A 20,068-nucleotide genomic window follows, 5' to 3' on the forward strand; every position below is an offset into this window, starting at 1 on the left:
AATTAAAAGTAAAATAGCCTACACAAATTACATTGACTGGACTGTGTTTCTGATTAAATAAAGCAGTAATTGATGTAATAAAATAAGTATGTTTTGATTTAATGGTCAGAAGCTATAGCTTACATGAAAAAAAAAAAAAATCACAAACATGACACTTGTAAATTAAATAATTTTATATATACTGATTTATTCATTAATGTGTAACGTTTTATTTTTTAAACAAATCATGAGCTCTAAAAGATTTTCAGAATTTTTACAACTCTTTTGTTTTAGACCATCTACAAATGTTAAATCTTAAAATAAAATATTAGGTTAACACTGCATCTTTCTGGGGGAAAAAATGCAGCGATTGATATAGTTGATTTATATTTATTTTCAAAGCTTCAATGTACTGTTAAAAAACCTTTATTATTTTTTATTTAATTCTAATAAATAAGTTCTTGTTAAAAACTAACCAAAATTAATAATATTTTGCTTATAATTTCTGCACAGGAGAGACTTGGTGTTGTTTCCAAACAAAAGGAAATATATCGGCATCGGCATCGGCCAAAATGAGTTGAAAAAAAAAATCGGCATATCGAATATCGGCAGAATTCCAATATCGTGCATCCCTACTTTAAATAAACATCTACAGTAAAATATTTAATTTGCTGCATCTACAGTAGAACCAAAAATAGAAGTCTTGAATAGAAGAAAGAAGCAGATCTATCCCTGCTGATGTCATCACTCTTTAATCTTCCCTCATTCATGAAATATTGGCACTCTTCCCAGCCAGTGTTCATGTTAGATGGATCCAGTTTAGAAAATTAGCGAGAAATTAGAATAAAAGCACACTGAGAGGAAAGATAAGTACCCTAGAGTCTGTATCTCTGGTCATCTTCATGCGCTCCACATTATTCCCAGAGTAAATGGCTGAAAACCATGTTAGAGGGCCTCGAGTAATTATTCACCACATTATGCCCATACAAATCCATCAGTCAAAAGAAAAAAAGGACCTAGAGTATTCTTCATGGACCAATGCATTTGAGAGGAACAGGAAACGTTCTTCATCCTAACGGAGTCTCACCGCCTCAAAGCTGGAGGATTAAACATGAATCATGTAGCGTTTAGCGAGGAAATGAGCCTGATGAAGTCATTGTGCAGGTTAATGTGGCTGAATATATTACAACTTTACTGGATTGCACAGGCATAACAAGATTGGCCAACAAGTACAAAAGAGGAAAAGAGATGACGAGCATTATTTTAACCATAAAAATTCTGACTGTGTTGTGTTTTGTTACATTCGATTTCACAAACTGTCCTGGGTAATATTGTAAAAATGCTTAATAAAAAAAGGGCTCGACATTAACGCTTCATTAATGCCAGACAAGTAACATGATTAAAGCATCACTAACCAAAAATAACTATGTAAACACCAAAACGCAAGTATTATTCTGATTTTATTACATTTAGAGTAAGTGGCGAATAGTGCATACGAGGGAGGTTCACGCAGCCTCTCCAGGACAAATCAAAACGCGCAACACTAAGAAACTCAGCATACTGAGGTACAAATTCAAAATGGAAAGTGTTTATATTTAAAATACAGTTAGTTAGGCAACACATACAATAATATTAGGTCACTTACATTTTTGGCGGAGCCACAGCGCATCTCAGAGCAACCATCCAATTCATTGCTGAATGATTCAGTGTTTTGAACGAATCGGTTGAGTCAGTTTCATTAGAACATGCATAAACATCCGATGAATCTGCCGTTTGAACAAATCGTTTGAATGAACGACTCAATGACTCACTCATTAAACGCTGGCGTTTCAATTTCGTTGAAAACTATCATTTCCACCATCATTTCTTGTTTGTATATTCAAAAATATTTTTTAAAAGAATCTCATCATTTAATGTAGTTGTATTTTTTAGTGTAAAACATTTCATTTGATAACGTATAGATAATAACAAATCACATTATTATAATTTAATTTATAGATCAAATGTAAGAATTTGACATGAAAGTTAATGAGATTAGTTGGAAAATGCCCTCTATAAAGGTTAAAAAAAAACAAAAAAAAACATGCAGATTTATAGCCTATGTCACAGCTGATAGAAAAGCGATGAGACTTTTGTATTAGAATAATTCATATTTGCAAAAAACAACACACACACACACACACACACATAATACATGTATATTTCCATTGTCCTCATTTGTTAATTGCTTTTGATAAAAGTGTCTGCTAAATAACTAAATGGAAATATATTATACATACACATACATACACATATACATATATATAAACATATACATATATACATATACATACAGTACATATACATACAGTACACACACGCCAGGACATTGTCCAGTAATTTCAAAGATGCTTCCAATAACTCTAAAATGCAACTCGGTGAAGTGCAAAATACAGGTGCGAAACCTGTAAAAAAAATTTAATAAAAAATAATCAATACAGAAAATTCCTTTAAATGAATGCAATACATTGTGCCGTATTTTTACAGTATTTGTTTCTCTTTTACAGTTTAGATGCAAGGACATTCCACACCAGCAAATAAGGTTTAAAAATAGTCCACAAGCTAGAAAAAATTTAAATATTTGCTGCGTCCCAAATTTTGCCTAGTCTCTGCCCTAAAATAATGTACTGTTTATGTGAAGAAAAAGTACATGCTTTTGAGTATGTAGCAGAATAGTATGCAAGCTTTGGGACATACTACTTCGTCAAACTGCGTCTTTAACGGACGCTTTGATGCTTAGTTACGTGCATTCGGTCACTGTTTAAACTGCACTGTCAATCATCTTGTCATAGTTAACAAAATTCACATTTCGTTTAATTTCATTTCCTACCATATTGGAGAGAAATAAAGAGGCACGTTGATCTGCCAGTCGTGGGTCTATCAAGCTGAGAACTCTCTTCATATGTTTGCATAATGATGCAATTAAAAGTTAATGACTAAACATCATTATAAAAGAAATAAATATTTTTTAATCAAGTTGATTATCACTCAAACCCCTTTCTCTGCCTGTCCGTTGGTCTCGCATATCCGCCATGTTTGTAGTTTTTAACACTTTTGTGTGTTTGTAGTTCTAATCGACGTCCACCGTGCAATGTGTTCTGGGCAATATTATCCGTTAGAGTGTGCATCAATCTGCACTCTTTGGCATACTCTTTTCAACATACTATGATTTGGGACATACTAATTATATTTTCGAATACTATTTAGGACAGATAATATGCAAATTGGGACGCAGTAAGAATGGTCAGAGAATAGTGTTTATAATTAAATCAAACTAAAAAAGTTTGTAATTTACTACTATTACTATTGCATTACTGTACTGTTAAAATATTTGAGGCTGTTAAAAAAAAAAAAAAATAAAATAAAAAAAAATCTCTTACACTCACCATGACTGCATTTATTTGATAAGAATACTGTAAAAATTACTACGTAATATAATTTAAAATGGGCATTTTCATTTTTAATGTTTTTAAGTGTAATTTATTGACAATAATGTTATGAAGAATTTCTTATTATGGTCAATGTCAAAAACAGCTGTATATTTGTGGAAACAGTGATTAACAGAAAGTTAAAAAATAAATAAATAGAAATCTTTTGTTACATTTTAAATGTCTTCACTGTCACTTTAAATCATTTGTGTGTTTATATTTGTATCAACAAATAAACTATTAATTTCTTAAAAAAAAAAAAAAAAAAAAACATGCTTTTGGGGTCAGTCACAGTGTATGATTGTGAAACAACAAATAAGATATTTTCAAGAATATTTGGTTTCTATATGTTTTCAATACCATGAAAGTGTATGGGATCCAGTTTTCATTTTTGTTTGAACTTCAAGTAAAGGAAAGTCAATAGAAAAAGTCAGAAGTACGTGTACTCAAGTGTGTGTGTGTGTGTCTGTGTGTGTGTGTGTGTGTGTGTGTGTCTGTGTGTGTGTGTGTGTGTGTGTGTGTGTGTGTGTGTCTGTGTGTGTGTGTGCGTCTGTGTGTGTGTGTTGAAGGCAATTCCAGGGAGCCTATACTGGGCTATTTATTCACCAGAGACTCCTGCCTTTGTTTTTCCCACACTTAAATAAAAAGACGTGAGGTCAGCCTCAAGGGACTGCTTGCTTTTTAGATATTGGCATGCATTGATGTGACCCCCGATTACAGTGAATGTCAAACACGCACACGGAAAGTTATGACGTTGCTAAGAGCAGACAAGGTCAAACAACAAATCTCTGAATCAGAAAACTACATTTTTATAATACATGTGTTTTCTACGTGGCTGTTAGGTCAGGTGGTTACTTAAGCCTCTGGTTCCAACAACAGCGTATTGTGTTCTTTCCAGCAGGTATTACCCAGAACTTGTATTACTGGAGGAACGATCTACATAACATGTCTCTGTAAATTATCTCTCTCTCTTTGCACGAAGGAAGTCAAACAGCTGTTTTCAGAGACTAAACAATAGCACGATGCTCAATTGTAATGCAAAGTGAGAGTCCATGATCTCTAAATCTTTAAAAAGTTTGTAATTCTTGTCATCGTTTGCTGAAACGCAGTGTTCGTTTTACTGGCAAGGATTTTGCTGTGGTCTCCTAGTGAAAGGAACGCTTGCCAGGCCTTGGGTTTGTTGATTGTTCAAATGTTAACATTAGCATGCTCAGCCGAAACCAATGAGAACAATTTGGGCTTTACTATCAAAACAGCTTTTCTAATGAAAACAAGCTAACCACACGCTTTCAAAAACAAACTGAACAGAAAAAGAGACAGCAATATTTAGCACTTTTCAATGCTAAACACCTGCTTAATCTCCTAAGAATTACGACCAGAGCTGCAGCCAGTAAGATTATCATCAGGCCCTGAGCATTTCATTCACATTTTCAGTTCCACTGTAATATGCAAATAAAATTTCTCCTTCTACTGTAAACTACTACTAAACATTCTCCCTATTAAACCAGACCTATAATGAACACAGTGGTTGTTAAAGCTTGCTAAATGCCAGAAGCCACATGTCAGCTTTCTTTTTACTGTTTAATACGGTGTATTAAGTGCTTTTTCAGTGGTCTTTGCGGAGGAAGTATTTTCCCCATAGAGATTTTTTAAAGTGTTATATACCAGCCAGCTACAAGGTCAATCACTACATTTTACTGGAAGTAAGAAAAAAACCTGAAAATCAGACAAAAGGTACATGACTGTGTACCTAACGGCTTTAATAAGAGGTGACTCTTGATGGTGACTAACTATGGACTTTGTTTACTTAGAAACATTTATTCACTCCGTTGCTGAATTTCAAGGGAAGTACTACACCACCCATAATGCTGTAGCAAGATCCACCAATCAGAATGTAAAGTTTTGTGTACAAAGGAAAAAAAGCAAGAAACGGGTGTTTGGTCAACAACAAAATCCCTGGCAACCGAACTGCACTGCATAAATTATGTTACGTAAAGCTAACATTTGTTTCGCTGGTCTGAAGATCCACTGAGAGGATCACTTATCGTTACACACCTGTCTCTGGAACAGGTTTTATTATTGCATAATGTAGGAACTTCATCGATGGATTTGATTTGTGTAGAACTGATATTTATCATTAACTTTTCCAACTTCAAATCAAGTTTGAAGAAAGGTTGGAAATTCCAAGTTGAATGAAACACAGCACAGGAAATCTTTACTAAAGAATTTTCCGAAATGTCTCTGGAGATAATGAATGGGAAAATACTTCTGGACACCAGAATAATGTTTGGGATTTTAGTCTGTGATTTCACACATTAGATAAACATCTGAATCAAATTTAGTTGAGGTGAGATCCACTTACCTGAACAACTTCTATTCCTCTTTTCCTGAAAGAAACAAAAATATGCAGATTATGTTTTGCTCATGCCACAGGTTGACAACAACAACAAAAAAAGGATTTAACAAGAAAAGCATATAAAACTTTTTTTTTATTATTATTAAGAATGCCATCATACCGGATTACATTCTGACATAAAAATGAAGCCTGGATAAAAATATCTGTTGCCTAGCAACACAGGGTTGAGATCCAGAGAACACTAACTGGCCGTAGGAAGCGAATTGACACCAGAAGATGGTTTGAGATATAAAACATCATATGTCAGAGCCATCAACATGCCTGTGCTGTTAGAAAATCTCTGCATTTAGACAACGCACAACAAGGAGCAACTGTCAAAAAGCAAGGGCTAGTGAAATGTTACAATTTACCCTAGCATTTCTAGAAAAACAACAAGACAACCTGACACTGACAAGCTGAGTGAATTGGTTCACTCCGTTTTCAAGCTGTCGAAGTTTGCACTTAAGTTCGTAAAGTTAAACACGTGTGTGGCATTTTACTTAAAGCGACAGTTCACCCAAAAATGAAAATTCTGTCATTAATTAATCACCCTCATGTCATTCCAAGCCCTGAAGACCTTCGTTCATCTTCAGAGCACAAATGAAAGTGAAAATTATGGGTTAAGAAAGGTTCTTTTTTTGCTTTTGGGAATCCCCAACAACAGGCCTACATGCATACAAGGTCAAAAAACACTTTCATTTTCTTATAATATTCATTTATTTTTACTTAATTTGCTCAACGACTCCCAAACGATTCATTTTTCCAAACCCCTCCTTTGCATGACGCTAATCTGCGATTGGTTGATTTCATTTAAAGCAGTGTTTGTGATTGTGAGCAGTGCTGATTTGTGTACAGCCACAGGGAAACGGCCATTTTTAACACCCTAAAAGGGCACCTAGTGGCAACAAGTGGGCGGGCAATATGCTAATGTTTCATTTTGACGTCAACATGAAACGGCTTAAGATTCGTTTTAAAAACGACTCGTTTCAATGATTCAGAGTCGAGTCTTTCTTTTGAGGGACAATAACTTTCAGATTTAAAATTTTGCAGGATGTTTTCATTTAATTAGAGCTGTGTTGCACACGGCATGAAGAGTAATTCAAAAATGCATAATAGGGGCGCTTCAATATATTTTTGATGAACTTTTGAGAGCTTTCTGACCCTCCACCAACAGCAATACAACTGACACATTCAAGGCCCAGAGAGGTCGTAAGGACATTGTTAAAATAGTCCATGTGACATCCGTGGTTCAACCTTAAGTTTATGAAGCTACAAGAAGTCGTTATTTTTGTTTTCTTTGCACACAAAAATAATTTTTGTCGCTTCATAAAATGGACTATTTTAACAATGTCCTTATTACATTTCTGGGCCTTGAATGTGTCAGTTGCTTTGCTGTCTATGTAGGGTCAGAAAGCGCTCAGATTTCATCAAAAATATCTTAATTTGTGTTCTGAAGATGAAAGAAGGTCCTATGGGTTTGGAATAACATGAGGGAGAGCAATTAATGACAGAATTTTCATGGGTGAACGATCCCTTTAATGCTTTGTAGTCAGATCCTGAAACTGGATCCAGATAGATCTGGGAAGCCCTTTGGATGAGTTTATGGGGTCATTCGGAAGACAGGCAACCATTTTCTCTTCTAACGTCAGATTATTCCACACCAAAGTCAAGATAATCATGAAGTGCATATGCCAGAGCTTATTTATTATTCTGTCAGGAAACATGATGAGTGGGTTTGCGGGAGTTATTTAAGTCTCAGAGCAAATCAACTTTTCTGTGGGTTAATTTATTATGGGAGGAAGATTATTTTGATGGGTGATAGATTAAAAAAATATGGTTATGGAAACCGAAAAAACATTTATCCAAAAATACCCTTGAGTTTTGAGGGGTGGTTTTCACAGAGCCCCAGTGCCTCCCTGATAAGCACTGGGTCTGGCAGATCAAACAGACAAAACATGCCCCAACTCCTCCTGAACAGTCAATATTACATTAAACAAAACACATGCCAGAAGTCAGGAAAGAATAACGTCCGTTGAGAAAGATAAATAATGAAAAGGAATTTTTTTATTGACTTTATAAATCAGAGGTCCTTGGATAATGTAGTCTGAAGGCACTTAAATATCAACACTCCCTGAGAATCTGACTGGGAGTATCAGCGTTTCGTTGAGTCCTTCCCTGCCTCCTGGGGCTTTCACAAACATAACATTTTGGCTGATGATTAATTGTGATACAAAAAAGTGAGATGAATAGAAGACAATGTAACCGTTTTCCCCCTGTGGTGAAATCAAGTTTTAATGTTGTTTACACATCTATGGTGTTTTTAATAAGCTTAAAGACGAACCATGTGCAAATTCATCAGTCAACAGCACTGCTGAGCATTTTCTCCTTAAAACTACAGTTTACCAAGTAGACAGCAGCCACTGTTTTCTGCGGTCACAAACATTTAACCAATCTCGTCAACCTGCAGACAGGGCTTTTCATATCTGGTCAAAGGTCTCTATTTACAGTGTGTTTTTGAAACACTGAGCATTGTAGCCAATCACAGGCATATCTATCGGTTTCTTGAACTCGATGGCCAATCAGAGGCATTTAAGTGTTGTTCACTGCTGGGTTCTGCAAGCTCGCCAATCCTCTTGCTATAATAAACAAAGTGTAGACATGATGTGAATAAGAGATTCATTGTACAGTGTAGAGCTTCAGTGATTATAATAGAATGAGATCGTGACGGGTTTTCAGTGATTGTAAATGGAGCGCTCTTTACGCGCTTTCTAAGCTATTATCCATTCAGAGATTGCATATATTCGCTAACGGATTCATTCATCGTTTAGTCACCCTCAAGAAGTTCCACATCCGTATGAATGTTTTTGTTCTGCTGAACACAAAAGGAAGATATTCTGAAGAATGTGTGAAATAGAGCAGTTCTGGGGCACCATTGACTTCCATAGTATTTTTTTTCCTACTATGGAAGTCAATGGGTGCCCCAAAACAGCCTGGTTACAAACTTTCTTCAAAATATCTTCCTTTGTGTTCAGCAGAACAAAAGACATTCATACAGGTTTGGAACTACTTGAGAGTGAGTAAATGATGACAGAATTTTCATTTTTGGGTGAACTATTCCTTTAAGACGTGAAGAAAGTGTTTGCATGGAAAAAACCTGCCCTACAATCAATAGTAAAAAAAAAAAAAAAGAATGCTGAAAAAAAAAAATCAAGAGTTTCCCAATTTTAATCAGTATTTTTAATATTGATAATAAGAACTGTTTCTTCAACAGAATATCACACATAACAGAATGATTTCTGAAGGATCATGTGACACTGAAGAGTGGAGTGATGATGCTGGAAAATCAGCTTTGCATCACAGGAATAAATGACATTTTTACAATATATTAAAACAGCTTTTGTGTTTAATTATAATAATAATTCCCATAATACAATTGATTTTTGCAGTCTTGGTGAGCATATGAGACTTCCTTAAAATATCAGTACAGGTGTGAATCTGCTTTGATTTAAGGCAGGACATTCTACCAATCCTTAAAAGAATACTGGGATAAAATTATGCAGAAGGCGGCTGTAAAATCGAACAGTGATAATGTGTAAAACTAGACGTGAAGTCGAGGACTGGTCACGGTGACAGATCAAGGCCGCTGGATTTAGAGAAATACGGACAGATGTACTGTAGGTGCAGCTCAGATTTCATTGGATTTAATCTATTATCTAAAAGAAGCAGAATACTGGATAGACAAAGCAAAACATAGTAAGCGCAATCGCTTTTATTATGACTAAAATACGAACGAGGGTAAAGGAAGCATTTCAATAGAACACTGTGCTCAGTTTCAGACATTTTCCTCATAAACCTGACAGGCTTCCTCACAAACCACCCATGTTAAATTAATCATGTTATTCACACCATTCACAAGACTTTTCATTTTTAGTTTCACTTTGATTTTCTCAACTTTTGGTTGCAGTAACAAATGGTCAAAATGTTTTTAGAATTATTGTGAAAAAGAAAAATCACATGATTAAGGATATAGGCCATACCTGTTCCATATTGGTTATCAATATTGGATATTTCATTGTGCACACTCATATTTTCATTTAATCAAATCAATCAATCATGTAATGAATTATGAAGTTAATCTTAAATAACACTAATCATTTGATAACTCAAAACGGCAATATGCAGGGTTTCTGACAGTTTTATGAAGGTAAATTTAAGACTTTAAAAGTTTTTTAAGGGCCAATTTAAGGACCAAGTTCAATATTCATTTTGCATTTAAAGTAAATGTATTTAAGCAAGTTTAGATATTTGTATTGGAAAAAGAAAAAACATGCTTCAGTGTATCATATCACAGGCCTGGAACTGGTGAGATGAGCACATGTGGTTATAGGCCTACACCGCACACGAGACTACACCAACCGTGATGGCTCTGCCAACTTCCTCAAAAATGATTACACACGCAAGGCAATATTGCACCTGAACTTCCTGTCGAGTTCAGACAAACAGCAGTTTTGCGGCTGCATATCTAGCTAGTCCCTGAGTGATTATGTCAACAGCACATAATACACATCTGTCCATCCTGTGTCAGGCTTCTTCAATATTAACCCAAAAGTCCCACAGGACAGGAAGAGGTGTGAAAACGTGTCCTCATTTCTTAGAGAGCACAATCATGATCTCTCTAGACCTCTGTCTATCCCTGCATCTGCATATAACGTCGGCAGGGAATATCACAACCAATGTCCCAGCCGCCAGGGACGGGACACACACACACACACACGCTTGCACATGTTGGCGGGTAAAATACTCGTGGTTACCAAAAACACAAACCGCTTCGGCCTGACTCAACTGTTGTTGCTATGCTTCTCTTGCTGCCCTGGTTACAAACAAACTGAAACAGTTGGATGATTAGTGTGTAGCCAGCAATTAATTGTGAAATGAAGAAGGCAGAAAGACTGCGTTTGTGCTGCACACAATCACAAAACTTCAGTGCTTAGGGAGAAATACGTTATTACTTTTCTTCATGATTTGATGAGAGATATCTAGGGACCAGAATATCAAAGAATTGATGGCAGGCTCTTTCAACTTGGGCTGGTAACCAGCTAGCAACTAGGGATGAGGCGATATCAAATTTGCAATAATAACTAAAGCATTTAGCACAGTTTAGCATTAAGTGATGGAAACTTAGTAGTCCACCTAATAATAAGTTTAATAACTTGAATGCGAATTATAAAATCCAATTCTGAGGGGAAAAAAAGACAATTGCGAGTTTAAATATCACAATTTTGACTTCATAACTCCCAACTATGTGCTAGAAACTTGCAACTCTGACATTCTCCGAAAAAAAAGTCAGAATCGACCGTTCGCAAAGCCCGCCCACCCTTAGTTACAGTTGCCATGACCGACAAACACTACACGTGTTCTCACGCAGTGAAAAATACATCGCAGATCAGAGAAGAAACTGACAGCACACCGACAGAGAAAACAATACCGTTTTGAGTGTCACACAACTCTGAGAAAAAAAAGTTGCAATTACTTTTCTTTTTTTTATTCAGTGACTAGCTTCCATACAAAACTGACATATTTTAAGTAATCTGAATTGTTTCAGTTCTGCGTACTTAAAACTTTGAATTTCTTAACTTGAAAAATTTAGATGTAACTGACTACCTCAATTTTTGGGAGTTTTACCAACGTCACAGTGCATATGTAAATATAAAAAATGATGCACAGCACAATGTATAAAGTAAGCAAATACTTCAAACAACACAGAACAATAAAGAATCTGAAGATGATCTAAGATATGTTTTCTGTCATGTTTTAGTCAAGATTAAAATGTAAGAATGTTTAAATGTAAATTAATATTTGAAAATAAATATCAAATATTGAAGTGTTTGATAAACACCATATATATTAAAGTGCCCACAACAAGTGGCCATTCACAAAGAACGCAGTTTTACAGACACAAGCATAATGGTCAAACATGTCAGTCTAGCACAAGTTAGCAAAGAAAACCAATGGAAAAGTAGTGCATTCTGTGTGAATAGCCCCTAACAATACTATGTATGTGTATTACCACAATATATTGTATTACCAAATACCGACATGTCTACTGCACACTTAAAAAGACTTAAAACTCATCAACCACATAACATTGTCAACTATTCACAAAACCCTTGCATCATCAGGGTGGCAATTACAACTCACATTTCTCTTTAGATAATGTATTAAAAAAAAAACTTTTACCAAAGAAAGAAAGAGAAAGCTGAAAAAAGCATCATGCCCATCAACAAAACAAAAGAGGAATAAAAGGAAGAAAGAGGAATAAGCAGTCTACTTTCGTACATGATGGCAAGTAAATTAATGATTATTTTTCTTGTTGGGTGAAGCCTTTAAATCTGTGATTAAAGCAATTATTTATTGATTAAAGCAATTATTATTCAGTGTTTGTCACTGTCATGAATGTGATTGGAAGATCAGGGCCAAATGGATCTCTAGGGAAATCTAGATTAGAGCTCACAGAAGACTAGTGGCACAATCATGTAACATTTCCGAAACATGATAAACAGCACGACAGCCCTAAAGAAAGCCTGTCCTGAAAATAATGCATTTACTGACAACATATAAACGGTGTGACAGCTGAACAGATCTTCTCTTAACTCAGATTGACTCCGGACCGCTCGAGTAATTTGGTTCCAAAAGGATTAACATTTTAAGCCACAAAACATTTTTAATCTGTGCTAGTGTGATTGACACACTCATGGGGTCACCAATATATTCAAGGGACAAACTTGCAGTGACTTGATTTACTCAAAAACTTGAGTGCATGGCCCAGCCAGAGACCGGACTTGAACCCAATCAAACATTTCTGAAGAAACCTGAAAATGGCCAACTGGCTGTCCTCATCTAACCAGACAGAGCTTGAGAGGATTCAAGATTTTTATTCGTCACATACACAATTATACAGAGTATAACCAGCAGTGAAATGTAAGTCAGGTCCGCTCCAAGGACAGTGCAACTGTATAGAATACAAATATTCAGAAAAAGAAAAGTAGAAAAAAAGAAAAGAATAAAATAAAATAAAAGATAAGATAAAAAAAATATATAAATATAAATGTGCAGGTCGGTATGTTGTTGACATAAATAGTAATATAACAGGAATGTGCAAAAAAGTTGTACAGGGTATTTAAAGAGCAGCAATATGAGGTAGAAAAAATTATGAATAGCTTATTGATATATTGACATTAACACGGAGTCATGTGATGTTATGACACAGAGTTAGAGTTTAGGAGCCTGATGGCCTGGGGGAAGAAGCTCCTCCTAAGTCTCTCAGTTTTTGCCATCAGGCTACGGAAGCATTTGTGCATTTATAATAAATGTATTTAGACTACTGTTTTTCATATAAATAGGCTAACTAGAAACCATATAGTTGCATTTTTACCACAGTATTGTGTGTATAATGTGTGGTTTTAACTATCATGATGTAAATGTACACTACTATGGAAGAACAATGGTTAATTTTAATAAAACTCAAACAGTCAGAAAAATTCAATTTCACCATATAAAAAAGGAGGTTGTTACAATTTTTAGTCGTTACTGATTTTGATAATAAACATAAATTTACATCTGCATCCTAACTCAAACTACTACTGTCAACTCAATGTAAAATATGCATTTCTAAGAGACAAAAAAAAAATTATAATATATTATAATATATGCAATATGTGCAATAATAATAATAATTTGCAATAATAATATTATTATTATTGCACATACATATATGGGCGTGTATAAGAATAATACGGGGGGGGGGGGGGGGCTCAGATTACCATGTGTACGCAGGGGGGGCCCATGAAAAAAAGGTTGGGAACCACTGATCTAGAGGGCACATAAGCCTGAAGTAATTAATTTAGGTAAAGGGGTGCAGAGCCAGTGGTGTTTCTGTAAGAAAACATTGCATTTTATGCGAGCAGCTATTGGTAGCAAGTGCATTAATTTTGGCTCATTAAAAATAATCTTGCTGCCGCATTCTGGATTAATTGTAAAGGTTTGATAGAACTGGCTGGAAGACCTGCCAAGAGAGCATTGCAATAGTCCAGCCTGGACAGAGCAAGAGCCTGAACAAGGAATTGTGAAGCATGATCCGAAAGAAAGGGCCTGATCTTCTTGATGTTGAATAAAGCAAATCTGCAGAACCAGGTAGTTTTACCAATGTGGTCTGAGAAAGTCAGCTGATCATCATACTCCAAGGTTTCTGAGTTATGGTTGATGTGCCTAACTGGATGGTGAAATTGTGATGAAACGATGCACAAGCAGTTCTGTCTTGGCAAGGTTGAGTTGAAGGTGATGGTCCTTCATCCAGCAAGAAATGTCTGTTAGACAAGCTGAGATGTGAGCAGCTATCATCGGATCATCAGGATGGAATGAGAGATTGAGTTGAATGGCATCAGCATGATGATATGAAAAGGCATGTTTCTAAATGACAGAACCTAGTGATGCCATGTAGACAGAGAAGAGAAGTGGTCCAAGAACTGAGCCCTGAGGCACACCAGTAGTTAGATGTTGCAAATAGTACACCTCACCTCTCCAAGATATCTTGAAGGACCTATCTGATAGGTAAGACTGAGATGCCCTTTACCAATAGGGTTGACAGGAATGATCTGGTGGTTAATCGTGTCAAAAGCAGCGGACAGGTCCAGCAAGATTTGGAAATCACTCTTGCCAGTCTTAGGGCTTCAACAACTGAAAGCAAGGCAGTCTCGGTTGAATGTCCACTTCTGAAACCAGACTGGTTGCTGTCCAGGAGGTTGTTCTGTGTGAGAAAGGCAGAGACTTTGTTTAACACAGCTCGTTCAAGTGTTTTTGCAATGAAAGGTAGAAGGGAAACCGGTCTGTAGTTCTCTAAAAGAGATGGGTTAAGGGTGGGTTTCATAAGTAGTGGAGTTATACGAGCTCTAAATGCTATTATTAGTATATAATAATTGTATATTATTAAATAACAAATTATTTATATTAATTAATAATTATATATTATTATAATGAGTTAATAGTACCTATACCTTCTAAAAAAGGTACTGCCCCAGTAACAGTTTTTTTTCCCCCACAGTGTACATAGAGCACATCAAATATGATAAACCTTAGCTTAAATGCACCTTGCTGTCATGCAAGAATCAATGAGGTTTGTGCTTGCGCATCAAAAAATACAGTTTCATTAAATTTTTAAAGTATCAAAGTTTTGGTGTAATAGACTTTCAATTGATGGACATTGAAAGATTAAGTTTTAACAAAAGTATCTTGCGTTTCAAGATGAACAAATGTCTTGAACAACATGAGGTTAAATGACAATTTTAATTTCAGGGTGAACCCTCTAACTCTTTCCCCGCCACTGATGGAATTTTCCAGCTTTCTGTGTTTTCACTGTCGTATGGTAAGAGGCGCCATTACACATCTTCTGAAAGAGTATTGAATATCTGGATGAAAAAACAGCAAATAAGAAGCAGAAACCAGCGACTGCGTATGTAAGAAGATGCATATCTAAACAAACAACCATCAAACATTAAACAGTATAAATCAAAACTGAATAATGCTACTGGTCCAGGAAGTGGTAAAGGAGTGTGAAGCTTTGAGGGTGCTGATGAAGTGCCGATCTATTCCATCTGTGTTTTCATCATTGATCTGAATCTGATCCGGATGTAGTCTCTTACAGAAACACAATTTTCTCAGCTTTCTGTTCAAAATGTTGCTTTTTTTGTGAAACTTACCCACATCCAGTTTATTTATTAAAAACAGAATGCATGAAGCTAAAATAAAATGGGTTTTGTTCCTTCTTTTGACACATTGCATGTCAGTTCTGATCCGTTTTATCCTAATAAAGGCAAAAATGGCAAAAAAATTAATCTTAAAAAAAAGAGAGAGAGAGAGATGCTGGTGGGGAAAGATATAAGGGCCTGAATACTTATGGCAATGTGATATTTCAGATTTTCTTTATAATTTGCAAAGGTATCACAAATCTGGTTTTTACTTTGTTATTATGGGGTACCGTGTGTAGAATAATGTGGATAAAAAATTAAAAATAAATCACATGTAGCAACATTTGAAATCCTCTTCCAGAAAATCAATCTAAAATGCAGATGACTCATGTTTCACTAAACAGATTTCTGTCCAATCAAATGCTCTCATTCTGAGAATGTCACTCCATCAAGCTCATGGTCCATAGCTAAGATGTCACCAAAGCCTATCCACCTTTTTCCTGACCGGATGCTGTCGTGTTCCAGTCTCCATAGAAATCCATGTTAAAATGGGGTAAAAAGATTGACTGAATTAAACTGAAACTTTTTAATAGAAGTAAACATACAAATGTGTGCAGGGTGTTGTTGTTAGCTGCCACAGTAACAGCAATAAACTTGTAAACTGTAAAAGTGTCTGCTTTGCAGCACACCAGCAAATCTGTCGATGTCCGGCAGTGTACGCGTTGCATTTTAGGTCAAACGCTGACAAGAGAAAATGTGATGAAAGTATGGTGCCATGTACTTTTAAAACCATTTTCATAGGTTTAAAGTAATATTATCAGTTCTGTAAATGTGTTAATTTGACTAGAAACACCAGAGAAAATGTAAAGCATCATTCCAGAATCAGTCGGACAAGACCTCCGCGCTCAGGGAAAATGATGGATATAAAAGAAAATAACACAAGCTCTTTGAAATTTTTTTTGTCATTAGAAAACATGGACTTACAATAAGATAAATGCAGTCTGTTTGTCACACAATGCTAATGTATGGCTTCAGAAGACTTGGAATAGAGAGCATGAGTCATTGTATTGGCAGAGAAAAGTCTTGAAAATTTCTTCAATGTTCAAAGTCAAACAAGTTTGGAGCAACATGAAGGTGAGTAAATGACAGAATTTTCGTATTTGAGTAAAGTATCCCTTTAAAACAGTACAAATGTGTGTAACATGCAAAAACATATCCCTCTTTGTTGACTGGTTGGCAGAGCTGAGCGCTTACAGTGATAGCATTGTTGTATTCCCGCTTTCCTTTACTTTCTCCAGCTCAGTCACACAATTCCTCACACAGTCACAGCCGCTGAGGAAATCCGATGCAATGCTGGCTTCACACATTACACTATTGTCCATTCAGCTGGAGACAGTGGCAGTGGGGCACAACGAGCAACGCATAAGAGCAAAAAAAAAAAAACACACACAGATTCTTTCACTACACCACACACATTTACAACACACACAAAGCCCTGTGTGTAACCTTAACCCTTTGCTGGTCCAGCAGTTCGGTTTTCTCAGGTTACGCGGCCCATACAAACACAACACTCAAGTGCACGGCCTCCAAGAGTGCTTTGCTCCGCCAGCTCTCACTCATTCACTCTCTCTCTGACTGCTGGCTGATAATCTAGGGCGCTTCAATGATGAGTAAACCAATCTGCCTGACTGCTAAGTCATAGAGAATAAAAGTGCTGGCACAGTGTTAAAACACAGCCAGGCCAAGACTGGTCACCTACATGCACCACGGAAAATCATTCAAGGGTATCATAGTTTGGATTGCAGAGATGATTTAACCAAAACACATTCAGAGCAGAACAAAACACAGGCTGGAAGGAAATACTGTGAATATTTTATAGCACACTCTGTTTTTAAACAGGTAAACTACCCTTGACAATGTGCAATGTGAATGGAACAAAACAGATGCCTCTTTAAACAAATAAAACCACTTTAGAAATAAATATATATATATATTTATTTACTGAGGGAGAAAATAAGTGTGCAAACCAGTGCTGACAATGTTAGGGTGTTTAAAGTGGTTGCCAGGGTATTGCGGTTTCGTTGCTAAGTTGTTCTCAGTGCTAGGTGATATTCTGGCACCTATATATAGCTTTGTCCTACAAAAAAACACTTAAGCACTAATGATAAGAACTGAAACATTTTCTTTAGAATGCTCAGGGTGTTGCCTCCTAATACAACCAATTCAATACATGTACTTTTTAAATAATGTTTTAAATGATAAATTAATCTATTCATTTTTAAGCAGAGACACCTTTAAAAAGTTATTCATGGGTGAAATGCGTTTAGTTCAAGAACATTCATAGCTAGTTTAGTTTAATAATTAGTGAATCTATCCATATTAACCATCATTGGAGAATTTACTTGCTGGTAACTATCTGGCAACCCCGTAATTTGACATGGAAAAAAATACTGTAGTAGTAATAATAAGTATTATAATAATTAAGTATTATAAATATTGAACATCTTACCTTTTAGGATTTAACTAAGTAGCTTTCAAATGTTATTTAGGATTAATAAAAATTATAAATGGGTAAATATAAAGCAACATTATCCAACTAAGAAGAAAACAATAGGAACTAAGACATTTTTCTTAATAATATTTCATACTTGCAGCTCTAAGTCTTTCATTCATTGCAGGCATGAGATTTTTTAATTACATGGGGGGAAAATGCAATTGATTGCTTAAAAAATATCAACAAATTTCTCATCAACAATTTATGTTTTGATTGCTCGAGTAACTCGACCAGCCCAACCTGTCTAGATTAGCTCAACCAATAGCGTATCCATTTACCCAACCAATAGCAGACAGGGGTACTGTTTGGAGAAACCCATTTAAAACTTGCAAAATGTATTATTTTTGCTATATTATTTATTTAGAATTTGCATGCTTCTTTAAATCACATGCACAGCCTGTCAACCTAAACAACCATTTCTGCTTATGAGACACTTGCACAAAAAACTGTCTTAATACGCATCTTATGTTAACATGCCCTTATGCTGCACTGTATTACACAACCTCAAGCAACCTTCCTGGATCTCTCTCAACCAGAGTTCAAAGTACATTCTAACATGCGCGATGAAGAAAACATCACCATGTATGAGCAAGCCCGTTACACCTTTTTATTCAAACAACTAGATCCACCGATCTGTCTTGCAACAGACAGGCAGAGAAAACAGCTGTTTTGGATGAACCGCTGACCACAAGTGCAGCGAATGCCCAACAGCAACAGGCACCTGCTGTGCTCTTACACGGAAACGCATGCAGGATGAGATCCGGGCCGATGGATCTACGGTCGACTCTCACCTGCACATCTCTGCAAAGGCCAGGAAATTGAGTTTCTTCATCTTCTTCTCGCTGAGCCAGTAGCCCACTCGTCTGCCTCTCAGGAAAGTCTGCATCTTCAGCTGCTGATGGCCAGATGTGACAGCAGTGTCACTCCAGTGAAAACAGGAAACAGTCTTCGTACAAAACCCTGTCGAAGCAAAGCCAACAGACATTATTATCAGAACCTTCAATTACAAACCATCATGAGTGTTAAATGAAATGCAGCTTGCGGCACTGAGCAATAAATAGGCTTAAATGTGCCTGTAAACGTACAAAACAGGTTCTGTCCAAAGCAATGCTCAAGTTGGGCTGTGAATCTCCATGGCTTTGACAAGAAACCTAGTCAGCTTCCTAGCTAAACTGATTTTAAACGTCAGATGCGTCATACAAATTTTGAAGAATGTGACTAACCTCACAGTTGCTGGTAGCCACTGACTTCCATAGTACTTTTTCCATACTATGGAAATCAATGGGTACCGTGAACTGCTTGGTTAACAACAGTCTTCAAAATATCTTCTTTTGTGGTCAATAGAAGGAAGAGACTCAACCAGGTTTGGGAATGATGTGAGGGGGAGTAAATGATGAGAGAATTATTTTTTTATTTTTTTGGTGAACCGTCTCTTTAAGATTTGATTCAAACATCCAGTGCATTATAGGTGTATTCAAAATGTTTTATTCGAACATTCAAAATATCAAATTTAAGTGAAAAGTTTCAGTTTATAAAGTCAATGCAATCTTCAAAGAATTGTGGGCCTTGATTTGAAAAGCTGCTTAAAATTTAGATTTAAAAATTTGATTCATAACATGTGAGTCTGGATGTTTTATTTAAATATTAGATGCATCATAAATGTTAAATATTAGATGCATTTTGATCATACAATACAATGCATTATACCCCATTTCAAATGTTAAAATATTTTTAAAAAAATTATGCATTAATTATGGTTGTTAAAGCTCAGTTTGAATATTAGATGCATCACATTTCAGTTTTAAGATGAAACTCAAACATGATGCGTCTGTGAATTTGAAATATCTGATTTAAACATTTAATTAAACATATTCCATCATCTGAGAGTTTAAACATTAGACTTAAGAATTCCATTCATAATTTGCAATTGCAA

The 20,068-nt window shown here is 35.8% G+C and overlaps 1 protein-coding gene across 2 annotated transcripts in view; it reads right to left on the reverse strand.

The window, feature by feature from the left end:
* The window catches only part of LOC306850810 (inositol-tetrakisphosphate 1-kinase-like), a 43,695-nt gene that overhangs the window by 22,633 nt on the left and 994 nt on the right, over positions 1-20,068 (reverse strand). For both annotated transcript variants that reach the window (XM_079386706.1, XM_079386707.1), the window contains exons 2-3: positions 18,927-19,095; positions 5,809-5,833 (exon numbers count right to left, since the gene is read on the reverse strand). In XM_079386706.1, coding sequence (XP_079242832.1) covers positions 5,809-5,833; positions 18,927-19,021 — 120 coding nt within the window. In that variant the 5' untranslated portion in view covers positions 19,022-19,095. The remainder of the gene's footprint in view (positions 1-5,808; positions 5,834-18,926; positions 19,096-20,068) is intronic.

The sequence above is a fragment of the Barbus barbus genome, assembly GCF_936440315.1.
Source record: "Barbus barbus genome assembly, chromosome: 30".
Lineage (NCBI taxonomy): Eukaryota > Metazoa > Chordata > Actinopteri > Cypriniformes > Cyprinidae > Barbus > Barbus barbus.